Source organism: Microcebus murinus, chromosome 10 (assembly GCF_040939455.1).
Source record: "Microcebus murinus isolate Inina chromosome 10, M.murinus_Inina_mat1.0, whole genome shotgun sequence".
Lineage (NCBI taxonomy): Eukaryota > Metazoa > Chordata > Mammalia > Primates > Cheirogaleidae > Microcebus > Microcebus murinus.
This window is the reverse complement of record NC_134113.1, coordinates 65,811,080-65,827,962: the sequence shown is the minus strand read 5'-3', so window position 1 is coordinate 65,827,962 and position 16,883 is coordinate 65,811,080. Positions and strand designations below refer to the sequence as shown.

Below are 16,883 nucleotides of genomic sequence, written 5' to 3'. Positions count from 1 at the left end.
TTGTTCTTAGTAGTCTTTTATCACCGTTTTTTATTTATTTCTGTGGCAACAGTTGTTGCCTGCCTCTATAAGCCAAGAGTAGTTCCACTTTATGGCCTAGTCAGTATTTAATAACTAAGCTCAAATATATTTTATTTTGTTGCTTTAATCATCCAAATTTCCTTGAAGTTATAACCAAAGAATGAATCATTCAATCTAATCCTTCTCTCTTTTTAATCTAAGTTAGGGATTATGAATTGTGTTAATCTTTTCAAAAAAATCAACTCTTAGTTTTATTGACTTTATTGTTTTTCTGTTCTCCATTTCATTTATTTATACTGTAATCTTTATTTATTTTTTATTTATTTATTTATTTTTGAGACAGAGTCTCACTTTGTTGCCCAGGCTAGAATGAGTGCTGTGGCGTCAGCCTAGCTCACAGCAACCTCAAACTCCTGGGCTCAAGCAATCCTACTGCCTCAGCCTCCTGAGTAGCTGGGACTAAGGCACGCGCCACCATGCCCAGCTAATTTATTCATTTATTTATTTATATATAATATAATATATATATATATTAGTTGGCCAATTAATTTCTATTTTTTTTTAGTAGAGACAGGGTCTCGCTCAGGCTGGTTTTGAACTCCTGACCTTGAGCAATCCGCCCACCTCGGCCTCCCGGAGTGCTAGGATTAGAAGCATGAGCCACTGCGCCCCGCCTGTAATCTTTATTATTTCCTTCCTTCTGCCACCTTTGGGTTTAGTTTGTTCATCTTTTTCTAGTTCTTTGAGGTATATAGTTACGTTGTTGATTTCAGACCTTTTTTCTTCTTTTTTAATGTAGGTATTTATCACTATAAACTTTGCTCTTAATACTGCTTTTGCTGCAGCCCATATGTTTTGGTATGTTGTATTTTTGTTTTCATTTGTCTCAAGATATCTCCATCCAATTTCCCTTGTGATTTCTTCTTTGACCCACTGGTTATGAGTGTGTTGTTTAATTTCCACATCTTATGACTTTTCCCATTTTCCTTCTGCTATTGATTTCTGGTTTCATTCCACTGTGGTCAGAAAACATAATTGGGGTGATTTTAATCTTCTTAAATTTGTTAAGACTTGTTTTGTGGCCTAACATGTGGTCTATACTGGAGAATGTTTCATGTGCACTTTAAAAGAATGTGTATTCTGCTGATGCTTAGTGGAGTGTTCTGTATGTTTGTTAGGTCCAACTGGCAGTGTTCAAGTCTTCTGTTTCCTTATTAATCTTATGTTTGGTTGTTCTACCCATTATTGAAAGTGGAGTATTGAAGTCCCCTAATATTATTATGTTGTCTTTTTAATTAATTATAAATAAGGTTATAAATGCTAAAAAATTATACAATGCTGAATCTGACTTAACACAAAATTAAAAGAAATATAATGTACCATTTTCTCTGAGAAATATTATTTGAATGTTTAAGACTAAACCATTACATGAGAATTATGATCAGGTATATCACAACCTATTCCGCATTCATAAATGTATACAAAATAGATACAACATTAGACTGGAAATCAAAAGAATTGATTTCTATTAAAAAAAAAGAAAAGAAAAAAGAATTGATTTCTAATCCTAGATTTCACTAAATTAATGTCTTTGCTTTAATTTGTTAAGATATATCAAACAGTATAAATGAAGGCAGGACAAACTGAAGATACTATAATTTTAATTACCATTCAAGTGAGATATGGACAATTCGCTAAGAAACTCAATTCCTAAACTGTAATTCCTATTCTGCTTCAGATAACAGGCTGTAACTGTCCTTGACATTACATTATAAATACTACATAAGCAAGATTAAAGAAAGGACAGAATGAACCTTTACAGTATCTAAAGGTAAAGGTAGGTAGGTAGGTAATCAAAATTCTGAACTGAATTGAAAAAACTAAGCACACTATAATAGATCACTTTCTAAAAAGAGTACAACATGCAATTATAGACACAAATGTGTAGAAATTAGCACTTACCAAAAGACTGTAAAACTGCTTAATCAGAACAGATACTACTCTTAGCAAGCGCATGCAAATAGGAAAATATGGTTTTTCAACTGGTGCTGGAGAAGATGAAGTGCTGGAACCTTGTCTGAATTTTATATTTGGAGAAAAGAGCTTTATCACAAGAGGACATACCCTTTCTTTGAGGAGGAAACTAAATTCTTGGTGCTATTTACAGAGAAAAGGAAAAGGAAAAAAAGAATTAACTTAGTTTGTACTTAATATTTCTAAAACACAGTCTTACTAAAAAATAACTTATTAATAATTAGAATCAATAATTTATAGTTTATAAGTTTATATATTTTATTATTTTACAGTTTAAACATGATTTTGAAATTTGCATTGTGCTCAGAGGATCTCAGACCAAAATAACCAATACTACAAGAAGTTTTTAAAATGATATCAATTTAAAAAGAACACTTAATGATTTTAGAGGACAGTAATTAGTGCTTATTACTAGGAACTTTAAGTTGATAACAATGATAATTAAATAACTATATAACAATAATAATTAAAAACGTAACAATGATAATGATAATTAAAAACGTAAGGAAAAGAAGAAAGAAAATAGATTACACAAATTCAAACAAATAAAGAATTTAAAACAGACAGCTGAGAACACTCGATTAATGAAGTATAAGTTATATAATTCACTGATTTTATTCTGCAAAGAACAATTCCATTCATACAGAGAAAACTTAATAGTTAACTTAAAATTTTGTTCTGCTTGAATTGCTTGAACAGAACACAGTGAGTGGATAAAATATGCAATGACAAACAAATATAATTAGTTCACAAGTCTAGGGAATCTTACAAAGAATTCTTAAATTTTACTTATAGTCATGGCATATTATGCAAAAATCTTCTTTAACCTGCTTACATAAGCCAAAAGTAGCCCCACTTTATGCCTACTCTATATTTAATGACTAAGCTCATATATATCTTATTTTGTTATTTTAATCATCCAAATTTCATTGAAGCCATAAACAAAGAATCATAAAAATCATCCAATCTAATCCTTTAATATTACAGAAAAGGAAACTTAAGGCACAGAGCACTTTAGCAGCTCAGAATCACAAAAATTTTTTAAAGTATCTTTAATCAAATCAGATTCATTCAAGAAAAAAATCAGAAAATACAGATAAATAAAAAGATAAAAAGTCTTGCCTCATCTTATCTGAAGATAAGCTGGTTAGTCACTGTTAACTTCCCAGATGTATATCCTTCCATACTTTTCTATGTGTTTTAATGTACTTTTTAATTCTTCCCTCCAAAATGAGATCTTAAAGAGTTAAGTGATTTGAAATTCTACTCTCACATCTACAGTTAATTTCTTTGACTGCCAAAGTGAAAAGTATAGTTAAATCCATTTTCACACTTCACAAAAATAATTATTTTATATATTGGTTAATACATAAATATATAAACAACTCTGAAAGTTTTATCTATTCACTATTTCTCCCTCACTTCTCAACTCCACTACAGTTGGCTTTTCTCCACCACCACCACTCCAACTCCAATTCTCATTATAGTCATTATGATCTCTGTGGCCAAAGCAAACTTTGCCTTTCCAGTATTCATTTTGACAGATCTCTTTGAAGCACTGGACAATAAATGATTACTTGGTTCATCTTGAAACTTTCTTTGCTTTTGTCTCTCATGTCATACCCCCTCACTTTGTTCCTGCCTTTCTGGCCTTGTGTTCTCAGTCTCTCATGCATGCTCATCCTCTTTTGCTCAACAATTCTAATGCTGAAGCTCCTCAGAGCTCCAGAAAACCAGGCCTTTGCTTTCTACTCTATGCTCTCACCATAGGTTATTTCACTCACTCCCATATCTTTAATTAAAAACCATATGCCAGGAACATTTAAATTTATAACTTCAGCCCAAAACCTCAAGATGTATAAGTCCCACTAACATTTTGTATCTCACAGATACCTCAAAATGAGTATTATGAAACTGAATAATCTATCCTTTGTAATAAAACTTCTAGCATAAAGTATTCCATCTTAGCAAATGGTTCACTGCTCAAGCCAGAAAGCTAGAAGTCACCTTTGGGACTGCCTTTTTCATCTTTTATCACTCACTATGATATATCATTGATTTATTCAGCAATTACTTGCTAACTGCTTAATATGTGCCAGGCACTGATCCTTTGTCAGGGTCACTGCTCTTGGAATTCCCTGTGTATGGAGTATTCTTTCCTATTCTACCTGTATCTCCTAACTATGCTTTACTCTTCATGTATAAGCTAAAGCATATCCCTGATTTATCACCAACACTCCACCAGATTTGGTAACCACATTATTCATTTCCATAGCGCATTTTAACTTTTCCTTCACAGCACTCAACATATCTGATCAATTCAGTTAATATCTTTCTTCCACTTGTAAGTGCCATAAAGGCAAGGATTTTACAGACTTATTTAACTTCTGTATACTTAGCATGAAACATATAGACTGGCATATTTTGAGTGACTGGTAAATTTTGGTTGAATGTGTTAAAAAAATATTTACCTCTAGAAGAAAATTTTTCAGGACTGAATTCTAGGCTCTTACACAGAATAATTCTTCCTTGCCCCCTCCCATTACATCACAGCAGGAAGAATAAAGTAAAGTAGAAATTTTGTGGTTACAATAAATTTGGAAAAACTTTTTCAAATCTTTTCCTACAAAGTCAGAAAACATAATCCAAATATAGAAATTTTTAATTCAAATTCATTAAACAATTCATTCATTCATTCGAATCAAACACCTGCTATCTGCTAAGCACTATACTATTACTAAAGGTACCTGCACAATAGTGAACTAAGTCCCTGCCTCAATCTTGAAGAGGAAGAGAGAAAATAAAATTAGAGATGTATGTGTGTGTGTGTGTCTATGTCAGGAGGTGATGAGTGCTATAAAGAAAAATAAAAAGGGGTGGCTGAGCATGGTGGCTCACAGCTGTAATCCCAACACTTTGGAAGGCTGAAGCGAGAGGACCGCTTGAGGCCAGGAGTTTTAGACCAGCCTGGGCAACATAGTGAGATGTCACCTCTGCAAAAAAATTTAAAAATGAAGAAAAAGAAAGAAAAGAAAGGTAAGAGAAAAGAAAAAAGAAAAGAAGGGGAAGGGAGGAGAGGGGAGGAGAAAGAAGGGGATGGGAAGGGGAAAGAAAGAAAAGAAAGAAGGGAGGGAGGAGAGAAGGGAAGGAAGAAAGGAAGGAAGAGGGAGAATCTCCAGGACTTGATGGTTTTTTAAAAAATCAACCAATAAAGAGGAGTAAGAATGGTAAGGGTGCTGGCATGAAAAAAGGTTGTCATTTTGCACAAAGTGGTTGGGGAAGATTTGTCTGTTAAGCTGGCCATTAAGCAAACACCTCAAAGAAGTAAGACAGCACATGGTATCAGAGAAAACTACTCCAGGCCCAGGAAATAGTAAGTATTAATACAAAAACTCTGAGGCAGGAGTCTGTCTGCTTAGGGCATTTAAGAAATAAGAAATAAGAAAGGGTGAGGGCAAAGGGAAGAGTGGAAAGAGATAAAATCAAGGAATACTGAGGACTAAGTCATGAAAAGTTCCACAGACCATAATAAGTACTTCATCTTTTATTCAGGTAAAGAGGATATCAACTGAAGCACTTTCACAAAGGACTGAAAAGATATGACTTGTGTTAAAAGACTACTCTAGATGTGGTGTGACAAGTGACTATATCAGGATAGGGCAAATGTATATGCATGGAGACCATTAGGAAGCTAAGACAATAATTCAAGTATGAGGTGATGATGGCTTAGACTAGGATAACAGTAGTAGAGTGGTAAGAAGTGATTGGACCCTGGATATACCTTGAAGGTGAGGGTTAGGATGTGAGGTATGAAGGAAGAAGAGGCAAAAAGGAGAGACTACTTTGGATCAACATGAATTCAAACCCCAAATCCACCACTTACAACCCATGAAACCTTGAACAAATTACTTAACCCTCTGTAAGTCATAGTTGCTTCATAAGTAAAATAGGAATAACTGGTACTTCTCAGGCATTTGGGAATATTACAGAGAATATAATATGTAAGGAATCTGGCACATAGCTTGTAGAAGACAGTCAAAAGTCGTAGCTATTACGACTATCATTTTATATAAGATGTATCTAAATACTGCTTATTCATATTATACTATAAGAAAGGGAATGATGAGTAAATATTGTTCACTATCACCAAAAGCATTTAACAATTGCCTAATACATAGCAAAAATTATGGACCATATAAAAATAATATTATTTCCAGGCCGGGCGCTGTGGCTCACGCCTGTAATCCTAGCACTCTGGGAGGCCGAGGCGGGCGGATTGCTCGAGGTCAGGAGTTCGAAACCAGCCTGAGCAAGAGCGAGACCCCGTCTCTACTATAAATAGAAAGAAATTAATTGGCCAACTAATACATATATAGGAAAAAAAAAAATTAGCCGGGCATGGTGGCACATGCCTGTAGTCCCAGCTACTTGGGAGGCTGAGGCAGGAGGATTGCTTGAGCCCAGGAGTTTGAGGTTGCTGTGAGCTAGGCTGACGCCACGGCACTCACTCTAGCCTGAGCAACAAAGTGAGACTCTGTCTCAAAAAAAAAAATAAAATAAAATAAAAATAAAAATAAAAATAATATTATTTCCAAATCCTGGGCTAAAAGATCTTATACTATTGTGAATGAGTGAATATATACTTATTCACTCATTTTGTAGGTAAGAGCAAAGGATAAAGTGGATTACCCAGGAAGGCAGCAAAGTAGAGAAGAAGCTAAATGAGTAGATTAAAGACGTAAATTATAGTTCAAGAACTGCTAATATCTAAAGAATCCTGCAGAAGTCACTGAAATTAATTTTAGACCTTAGTTTTTTTCATTTAAGTTATCTAAAAACACTATATATAAACAAGTAAAAACAAGCTATACATAAACAAGTAAAAAATCAATACTTTCTTTAAGCTTTTAAATATCATAAAAATAGCTCAAATACCACATTTCCTACATAGACTCATAGGCTGGGAAATGTCTGACTAAATAGTGTCTAGAGATTTCTTCTAATGTTAAAATTTTAAAATACTAGGGCACTAAAAGAAGTAAAATAACCCTAAATTGTCTTATGTCTAAAGTCTGAGGCTATCATTCTTTGCATCTTATAATGTGGGAAAAAATGCATGTTGCTTTAAAAAATCTGTAAAGAAAATTAATTTTGTCACAAGATACTATAAATGGCTTACTTGTAAGAAGACTTGTGGAAAATCATTCAAGACTGACTCAAGTAATTCAAGGCCAAATGTTCGAGTCATTTCTGTCATGCCTACTAGCCAGTAAGGGGCATCAGCATTAACCAACTGACACAGGTCCTGGAAAAACAAATCAAACAATTTCATGTGCTAGAATTAAGTGTGCTTTTCAAAATTCACAGGTCACAAAACCTAAAAAAATGAAAAACCTTTCTCTTCTCATATAATAGTTGTTTTTGCTCCTCAGAAACCAAGCATTGGTAATTCAAATTTTGACAAATTGTGTACTTGATATATTAATTAAAGTAAACTTTTAAACAATCATATAACTTGACAATATACATAAGAGTAGAGAGATAAATGATTAATGTAACTTTCTCTTAATGAAAAAATAATCTCTTAATCCAAATTGATAAAATTTTCAGTACAGATTAATCTTACTTTAATTAAAATGATTTATTCATGACAAGTAATATAAAAACCAGGTTATTCGTGTATCAAATTATATTATGTAAACCACAAGTTTATTACTTAAATTTTCCTTGTTAAAAATTTTTTATAATTTGTCATCCCTAATATACATGTTTTCTAGTTCTAGATTTAATTCATTTTATTTCCTTAAAGTGAGTATTAATATTTATTATGTTAATTACCTATATAGTGAATGTGGAAATTGCTCTTTAATGTATTAGAACTATTTTAATACTATTTTTGGCATATTTTTAAAAATTTCACATTAAAAATTTAATCAGACATAAAATTCCAAAATCAAAAATTCACACAAAACTATATTCTATAATAAAAATTACTTTTATCAACTGAAATACCTGAAAAAGCATATATGCATCCTTAGCACAAGGTTTGAGGGTACTGACAGATCTTCTGTTACTATTTCCTTGGACCAGTACTGGTTGTTCTATAATATCTGCAATCAAAATAGGATGGATTTTATGAGTTCATAATGGCCTTTATTCAATAAATCATATATTCTGTTTAAAAGGCATGTTTAAAATACTTATTTACATAATAAACTTTAATTATAATTTCAGAACTATGCCTCCAAAATGAAAAAATATGGGGATACATTTTTATACAAAATGCCATAAAAATCATTCTTCACTATCTTACATTCACTATAATAAGCTTACTATCTTTGTCCATGCATTTGATTTTCCTAATCTCCCATTCTTCAGCCCCTTTATTTCATGGATTTGAAATGCATATGATCTTTGAATGTACCTTTAAATATCAAACAACTTATAAAAGTTTACCATACGGTTAATTCCTATTCCATCTCACTATCATCAAGAGAATTACTGCCTGATCTGCCACTATTACTATGTCAGTTTCAGGTATGCACTAGCTAAGAGTCAGGTAGAATGGCATTTCCAAATTCAGCATTTTTTTATTTTTAATTTTTTTTGAGACAGAGTTTCCTCTGTCACCCAGGCTGGAGTGCAGGGGCAGAATCATAGCTCACTGAAGCCTTCAATTCCTGGGTTCAAGTGATCCTTCCACCTCAGCCTTCCAAGTAGCCAGTACTACAGGCATGCACAACCACGCCCAGCTATTTTTTCTTACTTTTTATAGAAAAAGGGTCTCACTATGTTGCCCAGACTGGTCTGGAACTCCTGGGCTCAAGTGATTCCTCCACCTCAGCCTTCCAAAGCACTGGGATTACAGGTGTGAGTCACCATGCACAACCTCTGAATTTCTTTAACTACTAATAAAAAGATACAGCCTGTTCTGAATAAATGTTGACTTAATGACTACTTGAAAAGAAAGAAGTTTTAAGTATTTCTACCCTATTAAAAGTATTAAATAGCATATTAATTTCTAGAGACACAGCTAATACCAGTATGGGAATTATACTGCGAATTACAATGTGAATGTATAAAACATTCAAACTGGAGAATTGCACTTTTTTTATATATATAATATGACTTTGAATATTTTAACCAAATGTAGTACACTATAAGATTAATTTCTTAACATTTAAAACTACTAGAATTCTACCTGCATTTTTCCCCAAAGAAAAATACAGAAAAATCAATATGCCAAAGTTGGTAGAAATATTCTAAAAACATCAACCAGTGGAGAATGCCTGAAACTGAATGACAAAAATCTGACCAATTGTTGATTTCAAGAACATTAAGTAATTATCAGAGAGGCAAAATTACTATTACTTATTAGTATTGCCATTTTTTAAACTAATATTGCCATAAGAACATCAAATGAAAGATATTGTAATATCAGGTGCTAAGTAAAAAAGATAAAGTATGCAAGGGGAGAAATAGTTTAATCTTTTGTTTCTTGACTATATAACGCAGATAGGCTGCTTGTAACTACAAGACTTTGTGATCTTTTCAACAGATCATCCAGAAAATTTTACTTTTCACCCAATGAAAAAATTCATAATTTCTAATTCTTTTTTTTTTTTTGAGACAGAGTCTTGCTTTGTTGCCCAGGCTAGAGTGAGTGCCGTGGCATCAGCCTAGCTCACAGCAACCTCAAACTCCTGGGTTCAAGCAATCCTGCTGCCTCAGCTACCCGAGTAGCTGGGACTACAGGCATGCGCCACCATGCACGGCTAATTTTTTCTATATATATTAGTTGGCCAATTAATTTCTTTCTATTTATAGTAGAGACGGGGTCTCGCTCTTGCTCAGGCTGGTTTCAAACTCCTGACCTCAAGCAATCCGCCTGCCTCGGCCTCCCAGAGTGCTAACAGGTGTGAGCCACCACGCCTGGCCTAAAAACTCATAATTTCTATAGTTAAAAGTTATCAAATTATAGAAATTATAACAAACAGGGAGTATCTGTCAGCTCTCTGGAAGGATATGTTTCTGTTTTTAGGATGTGTTTTAAAATCACAAAGAAAAAGATTTTAAAAATTCTAACAAAGGTATTTGATAAAAACATCTAAAAATTAATCTTTATGTTATATAAAGATTATGTGTATATAAATATATATATGAATACTTATATAAGGCCGAGCGCGGTGGCTCACGCCTGTAATCCTAGCACTCTGGGAGGCCGAGGCAGGCGGATTGCTCAAGGTCAGGAGTTCTAAACCACCCTGAGCAAGAGCAAGACCCCGTCTCTACTATAAATAGAAAGAAATTAATTGGCCAACTAATATATATAGAAAAACTTAGCCGGGCATGGTGGTGCATGCCTGTAGTCTCAGCTACTCGGGAGGCTGAGGCAGAAGGATCACTTGAGCCCAGGAATTTGAGGTTGCTGTGAGCTAGGCTGATGCCACAGCACTCACTCTAGCCTGGGCAACAAAGCAAGACTCTGTCTCAAAAAAAAAAAAAAATAAATAAATACTTATATAAGTATTCCTGATTAACACATGTTAATAGACACAGACAAAATTCACATGAGGAAAGCCCACTCTTGAAAATTTATCCTAAAGAAATAATTCAAATGGTGGAAACAATATACGTAGGAAGACACAAAAGTTCTAAAATATCAACCACAATATAAACGTCCAATAGGAGATTAGTTCATTAAATTACAGAACACACAAAATTCCACCATTAAAATTTAAATTATGAAGATTAAAGAATAACAAGATGAACTCACAGAATGTAATGCTTGGCTAAAAAAAACCTCATACTACAATATTTGGTTTAAAATGTGAAATTATCATCTTCAATATAAAATTATGCATACATTAGAAATAAACATGGAAAATGAGAAGTCTACTCTTTAAAAGATAAAATTGTGATAAAAAGGTGATAAAATTTTGAGGGATTTATTTCTTAAATTGCCATTATTAATATAATAATGTTAAAATATATTTTTTAAAGTATTCTAGTTTTAGGTATCCTAAATTCACAGGGCAAAGATTGAAAATTAATAAAAATGGAAACATGCATGTAAGAAACACCCACAATCAAAGGGAATCTTTATCACTTTACCTCTGTGTCGTTCATCTTCAGCAACCATCCTCTCAAAAACAACGGTAACAACTTGTCGCACTGTAGCAGCAGCTGTATTATTTGTAATATTATCTTTTGTGAAGTGTAGTCGAAAACAAAGAACAATTGCCTAAAGAAACAATTTTCATTTAGTGTGAATTAAGATTGAAGATCAAGGCCATTATCTCTATTTTATCAGATGTAATCCCAAATTTAATAATTTATGTTTGGTTGTTTCAATCACACATATAAAAAAGTCTCACCCTTTTATATAATAAAACTATAAAAATCCTCAGATTCTTAAATAACAAGTTCTTGGTAAATACACAACCACATAAGATTAGCTAAAGTAATGTGAAATGTAGCTTTTAAAATTTGGTTATTTTAACATGTATATAAAAATGGGTAATGTTTTTATTTCCCCAGAATGACTTGCTTTGGAAAAAGTACTGAAAGCTTGTATCACTAAATCATTTGGAGAAATACTATATAAATTTGCTAAGCATATAAACAAAATTACAATGTTTTTAAAAGGGGTCATTTATATGCAATAAATTGTATTCCTTAAAAGTATATACATAATTTGATGAGTTCTGACAAATACATAGGCCTGTGAAAGTATGGCCACAAATGAGATACAGAATATTTCCATTACCCCAATATTTTCCTTGTGCTCTTTTGCCATTCAATCTCTCCTTCCATCCTTGGCCCCAGGCAATGGCCTGTTCTTTTCACTGCAGATTAGCTGGCATTTTCCACGAATTTATATAAATGGATTCATTCAGTAAGAGCTCTTTTGTGTCTGGCTCTTTCACCTAGAATGCTATTTGTGAAATTCACCATGTTGTTCTGTGAAACAGTGGTCTGTACCTTTTTATTACTGAGTAGTATTCCATGGTGTGCGTAAATCACATTCTGCTTATCCACTCACCTGCTGATAGACATTTGGGTAGTTTCTAGTTTTTGGCTATTGTTAAAAAAAAGCTGCTGTGAATGTTTATACACAAGTCTCTGTGAGGACATACATTTTCATTTACCTTGGGTAAATAACTATGAGTGAAATGACTGGGTCATGTGGTAAGAATAGGTTTAACTTTTTAAGAAACTGCCAGTTTCCTAAAGCAGTTTTACAATTTTATATTCCTGCCAGCAGTATGTGTGAGTTCAGAACTATCCCACATCCTCAACAACATTTGATATGGTCAGTTTTTTAAAATTTTAACTACTCTAATGGACATGTAATGATATTTCCTTGTGGTTTTAATTTGCATTTCCCTGATAAGTAATAATATTCAGCCTCTTTTCATGTGTTTGTCACTCATTTGAATATCTTATTTTGTACAGAGTCTATTGAAATCATCTGTCCATTTTTTATTGTTTGTGTTATGAATGGTTAGATTTCATTATATAGTCCAAAGTCTTTTGTCATATATTTGCGACTATTTCCTCCATCTTGTGGCTTCTTTTATGATTCATGAATTTTGTGCTCTAAGAAATCTTTGCCTACTCCAATATCATGAAGATTTTCTCCTATGTGTTCTTTTAAAAGTTTTGTAGTTTTTAAAAAAGTCATCTTGGGAAAAAACATAATGGTAATTTAGATTCTATTCCTTATTATCTTAATTTTTCATCCCAAAATATTTCATTTCTAAATTAACTAACATACTAAAATAAATCCTGTAATCAGTTTTTATTTCTTTAGGTCAAATGATAACCTTTTATAAAGTTTTAAGTATAAGTATCAGAATAATTTGATAGCTAATGGGGTTTGTGGACTGATGGGAAAGAGCCAATATAATAGGAAAATGCATTCTAGAGCAATAGGGACTCTGAAATGGGCAATGCCAGGTTTTCTGGGAACACACAGGAAGTGCTCCTATCTCTGATTTGGGGGGTCAGAGAAGGCCTCCTAGAGGAAGTGATGTGGGAGTTGATACTGGACAGAAGAGCAGGAGTTAGTCTGGTGAAGTGGGTGGAGATGGGGTTAGATGATTACAGGCAGAGGGAAGAGAATATGTGAAGGCCCCTAAACAGAAAGGAGTCAAGTTGAATATTTCTGGAGTGTAGGCATCAGGTTTTAGTCTGGAATGTCAGTTCTTAGAGTGCTCATAGCCAAAAAATGACCAGACGCACCAAAGTAAGGCAAGCATGAGGTGAAGTTTATTGAAGGGGAGCAAGATAGGATTATAGAGCAAGAGCAAGACAGGTTTACAAAGCATGATTCATACACCACAAATGACTACTAGACCCCTTGTTGCAGCAGAAAAAAGCACTTAGGAGACAAATTTGAACTGCCTGGTATACATGTGAAATTATTTTTAAAAGGGGGTAGGGCAAGCTATCACAGGGAATCTCAAATACCCAAGGCAATATCTCACAACACCTTTTTCCCCTTCCATCTTTCTCTATTCCTATTCTTCCACTACTTTTCTCTCCTTTTTTCCATTTCCTATTCATAACTAAGCCTGTTAGTTTTATCAAAGGGGCTTTTCTTAAGCATCCTAACCTGATTTTCTCCTAATCTGGAGAAAATAAGGCACTGACGGTTATTAACATGCAATGTCAATCACTACCGTTACAGGGAAATTCAATCTGCATGAGGCTTTTCTCTTTCAGCCAACTTATTCAAATACTGTCTCAAACCATTCATGAACTCTGGCAAATAGGTTTCCTACCTTAGAAAGTGCCTCATCATGAACTACTGTATTGGTTGTTAAAAGAACTAGAACTGTTTGAAGTAGCTTAAGTTCTTCAAGACTATTTTCCATTAGCTGCCAAAGCATGTTAATTATATTTCCAGCTGCAGTCTGTAAAATAATTATTTTAGTTATTACCAACAAATAAAATATAGGTGTTTTGTCCTTAAATAAGAAAAGATAAACAAACCTTACCTCACTTGGAGAGGATTTCTTTATCACAATAACAAAAACCATATTTTTAGATCTATAGATCCAAACACATCTCTCAGCTAATTTGGGATTTAACAATTAATATCTCCTCACAAAAGTAAATTTCTTTAAAATGTGATATCCTAGTGTAATATAAACAAATAGCAGCATGCAGTTCTGAAATACCTAGTCAAAATCAAAGCTCATTTCCATAATAATATGGATATATTTCATTTGGACATCAATAATATGGACATACACAAATTATGAGTCTGCTGTTTCTTATACATTACTTTATCTATAGTTATAGAAAAAACAAAATGCAATGCAAATTAACAACACATTTGTACACTCAATTTAATCTGATATTGTTTAGGATGCTATACTAAGGGCAAATGCCATTTCTATTCTTATAGAGTACAAAATTAAGATTAACACCATTACATTTGAGAGTAAGATGCAGATTCACAGTTATGAAATATTTTTTGTTTTATCATCATAAGGTTAGAAAAAAATACACTTAATGAACAAATTATCACTTTAGATAATCTAGGAAACAGTCATTATTTTCCCTCCTTTCTAGAAATTTATGAATTACCTTAAATAACTATTCAATATTGAGAAGTTGCTTGATTCTCAAAATTGTCACCTACATTACTGAATGGTGACTTCTTAGATTACAAATGACTTGACAAAATGCATTTCATCTTTATTCATTATTTATGAGTGTTTAAACAGCAGACAATTTGGCAATATTTAAAAATTAAGTCCTTTTCTCCAAGCACATTGCCATTCATAAAATTGTCTTAAACATCACTTATGTTTCATTCTTCCCTTATGAAAACTATTAATTTGACTCCCAGATGCAATTCAAATAAAATCGTCATATTACCTCAGACACGACTTCATGTGACATGAGTCTCTGAATAGCAGCCAAACAGAGCTGAGTGATCTTCGGTTCCTTGGTTCCACAACCCATTAGAAAAGGCTGTACAACCTCTGAACTGTTGTCTTTCAATGCTTTATTTAGAACACATACAAAATAAATTATTACATCTAATTTATAGTTAGGAATACTTTCTTTTATATAATTACAACGAGTAGTGATAATCTTAATAAAAACCACTTTACATAAAATAAACACCAAAATAAAAATCAGGTGTCAGATAAACACTGCAGACTCTATATCTAAACTATACCCCTTAACTACTGCTTTCCTGTGCCTTTCTCCTAACACTCTGTCCTTTGGTTCTTTTCCATCTTCTGTTATAAACTCTTTTAGTATATATATGGATTCTCAGAAGTTTTGTCCCACCTCAGAGAAGCACTCTATTTCTTCATATAGTACAGGAAGGAAACCATAAATAAAAATTCATACTCTAGAGCAGAGTCACTAAAAATAGTATGCCCACCATTGCCTTCACACTTGTACATGAATATTTAGAATATTAATTTCTTTTCCAAGAAATAAACACACCTCATTAAAAACAATAACATTACTCCTATTATTACTGAAATGGTACTTTAAATTAATTGGATGCACCTGCTATAATTCCAAACTTTAACTCCTTCTACCAAACCAACTCTCTCAAAAGTTGAAAGTGCCAACTAAAATGTAAGAGGTTAGAAAATGCACAAATTAAATTATACATAATTAAATTTACAAAATGAAATTAAATCAACACACACTGAAAGGTTACATAAAGATGAATAAGACTGGTTAGTCATCCTCAGGGAATTTGAATAAATAATATGAAATTCCAAATTAAGAGACCATTAACTTCTGAGTGATATTTGTTTTCAAAGGTTCTAACTCCACTAGTTATTTTTTGAGGCAACACATGTAATAAGGACATATAAATCTAAATGTTAAAATGTTTTTCAGAAGAAATTGAGAGAAAGTAAAACCAGTGTGCTAACATTAATTTTATCATTTAAATCCCTACCTTTCTTCTCCCAAAGCTCTCTTTATGGTATGTTAAATTAAGACTATAATTTCCTACAGCATGCTCTGCAAAGTCCCTCAGTATGCACGTATAAATTACTGATTTGGCACAGCTAAGATGTCAAATATGAGTGGCAAAGAATGGTGTTTCCAAAAGGGCTTCCCCTCCTAATTCCCTTGCTTTTCTGTGCATAAAGGTTTTTTTTTTTTTTATTTTTAGATACCAGAATTTCAGCATAGATAAAGGTTTTGATTCAAACCTGGAGACATACATTTTCCATCACAATGTCTCAAAACATTAATATGAAGGATTAAAAGATGATCATAAAGCTCACTATAAAGTGATTAAATATCCTATCATATTCGGTCCCACCAGAATCATTGATGTATGAGGCTACCCCTATCCCTGCTTAACACTCCTTGTTATTAAATGTTACTCAGGCAAATTAAAAAGCTTCCAATAGTAACAAGTTGTATTTATAATTTTTATGATGTTAACATGTGTTTTTCTTTTGAGCATCACAATCTTATAGAGTTTACAGGGCATGATTTGGCCCAAGAGACATAGTAAGTGGTAAAGCCAGAATTTAAAAATACCATATATCTTCTACTCCTGGTTCACTATTCTTCCTATGACATTATGCTGGCACTCTTTATGGTAAACAGTACCCTGATGATAAGGGAAGTTAAAAGAGAAACCAATGATCTGCACTTTAAAGTTATCTGCCTGAAGTCTTCAGAAACATTAAAGAAAAGGAACTTGTTTTCATAAAAAACAAAACAAAATGTACTTCATCATAGAATCCAAGATGCTAATGCTTTTAAAACATACCTGTAATATCACAAAGAAAGTAAGTCTGTGCCAATTAAACTATAACACA

At 32.9% G+C, this 16,883-nt stretch overlaps 1 protein-coding gene across 4 annotated transcripts in view; it reads right to left on the bottom strand.

The window, feature by feature from the left end:
* Nucleotides 1–16,883, bottom strand: part of MON2 (MON2 regulator of endosome-to-Golgi trafficking) — a 106,146-nt gene that overhangs the window by 68,825 nt on the left and 20,438 nt on the right. For all 4 annotated transcript variants that reach the window (XM_012782366.2, XM_012782368.2, XM_076007455.1 and 1 more), the window contains exons 3-8: nt 14,950–15,077; nt 13,845–13,976; nt 11,170–11,299; nt 8,068–8,165; nt 7,235–7,360; nt 1,984–2,178 (exon numbers count right to left, since the gene is read on the bottom strand). In XM_012782366.2, coding sequence (XP_012637820.1) covers nt 1,984–2,178; nt 7,235–7,360; nt 8,068–8,165; nt 11,170–11,299; nt 13,845–13,976; nt 14,950–15,077 — 809 coding nt within the window. The remainder of the gene's footprint in view (nt 1–1,983; nt 2,179–7,234; nt 7,361–8,067; nt 8,166–11,169; nt 11,300–13,844; nt 13,977–14,949; nt 15,078–16,883) is intronic.